The following is a 1,773-nucleotide window of genomic DNA, read 5'->3' on the forward strand; positions in this document are numbered from 1 at the left end:
AGCCACCCCATCGGCTGTGACCAGAACTGCACCCAAGGGGAAGGTGCCTGACAGCTGAGAGAGGCTGGCACTGGGTTTGTGGGTTTGTTTGTTGTCGCTGCCGCTGTGGTTGTTTGTCTGCCTTGTTATACATACATACATACAAGTAAAGAACTGTTATTCCTTTTCCCATATCTTTGCCTGGAAGCCCCTTAATTTCAATGTTACAATTTGGAGAGAAGGGGGTCATTGTCTCCATTCCAAGGGAGGTTCCTGCCTTCCTTGGCAGGCACCTGTCTTTCAAACCAAGACAAGAACTTAAACAGAAGTGTTCTAGTATATGCACTGCTACCCCAACCTTAGCTGCACTGACTGAGCTGCAATGAATCACCCAGTTACTCTCAGTTATTCACAACTTAAGTTTCTAGCTGTCTTCTAACTTCCCTGTTAGCATTCCCACAGACCATGTTTCTTTCAAGAATCTGTAACTCTGCTCTCTGGAAAGATGAGTAACTTTTTCCAAAAAAGCCTGAAGGTTGCAGTCCCACCAGGATTTTAAATTCACCTTCTTTTCCGGATTCTCCTGGACCTCTGCTTGTCACACTGAGTCATGGCAGAGCATCAGTAGGAATTACAAACAGTAAAGAGCAAGGAGCCTAACTGGAATTAAGTGACACAGTGCAGCCCAGGGAAGGCTAAGGGAACAGAGTTGTTTTGGTTTGAAGGGGGGAAAAAAAAAAAAAAAAAGACTAAGGGAGACTCTGTACTATTTCCACTACCTAAAGGATTGTGAGAGAGCAGATTTCTTGGAATTGCACAGCACAGGGATACAACACGGCAGGGAGTCAGTTGACTGCTGCCAAGGATATTTCAGCAAACCAGTGCACTGAGGCTGAAGTTTCTTCTCCACGGCCACTGAAGAGTTAATGCTTTAACACAGACTGTACCTGTCATGTCGAAGTGCTCTCATATCTACATAGACTGTTGTTGGATCTGGTCCTGCTGTTCCCTAAGAATAAGGAAGAAGAAACAAATTCAACAGAAGCCACGACATCCTGCTTTCATTCTCACAGCCACATAAATTCACAAATTTCTCTCCCTTTTTTACTGACACTTATAAAGCACTTCCCTAATGTACAAGAAATAAAGTAGCCCCCCTTTCAACAGTGACTACTGCAGAGCCTTTCGTTTTTTATGGAATCAGCCAATGAATGCACAAGTGAAGTATGTGGGACAGGTAAGTCTAAGTTTTGGAAAATTTTTAAATTTAAAATCCAGCTTTTATGATTTTATTTGAGTAAGCACCTGCTCTAAAAGCCACACAGCCAGTGCAAAAGGATGTAAGCATAAACCTATGTGGGCCTAGTTCCTAACACTGCAGAACCAGATGGACTTTAGGACGTGACAAGCACACATGCATCACTATACCTGTTCAGCCAGCTTGCCCAGCCTGTTTGGCTGACAGCAGGACCACAAACAGAAGTAACAGAGGCCATCAAAGTGTGGGAAACAGAGAGAAAGGGGAAAAAAAGAAAATACAAACAAAGAGGCACTAGAAACATAAGATACACACAGTAAGACAGAAAACAAAACTTACACTGTTTTAGAATGAAAAGAAAATTTCCATTTCAGATTATTTGAGAGCTTGGCACTTTTAGGTGGTTCTTTGGGAAACATGCAAGTCACAGATAATGAACAAAAGAGGGCCAAGGCAACTCATACATTGCTTTATAATAAATCCCTTCTCCCTCTGTAAGACTATTTGCAGCTTCAGAACAGCTTTTCAGTGAACCA

At 42.6% G+C, this 1,773-nt stretch overlaps 1 protein-coding gene across 4 annotated transcripts in view; it reads right to left on the reverse strand.

Annotated features, from left to right (window-relative positions):
* The window catches only part of DIP2A (disco interacting protein 2 homolog A), an 82,888-nt gene that overhangs the window by 7,328 nt on the left and 73,787 nt on the right, over positions 1-1,773 (reverse strand). For 3 of the 4 annotated variants that reach the window (XM_017742768.1, XM_017742767.1, XM_017742771.1), the window contains 2 exons: positions 1,408-1,437; positions 927-988 (listed from right to left, as the gene is read on the reverse strand). In XM_017742768.1, coding sequence (XP_017598257.1) covers positions 927-988; positions 1,408-1,437 — 92 coding nt within the window. The remainder of the gene's footprint in view (positions 1-926; positions 989-1,407; positions 1,438-1,773) is intronic. The other variant, XM_017742770.1, reaches the window with a different exon arrangement.

The sequence above is a fragment of the Corvus brachyrhynchos genome, unplaced genomic scaffold (genome assembly GCF_000691975.1).
Source record: "Corvus brachyrhynchos isolate BGI_N302 unplaced genomic scaffold, ASM69197v1 scaffold98, whole genome shotgun sequence".
In the NCBI taxonomy this organism is placed as follows: domain Eukaryota; kingdom Metazoa; phylum Chordata; class Aves; order Passeriformes; family Corvidae; genus Corvus; species Corvus brachyrhynchos.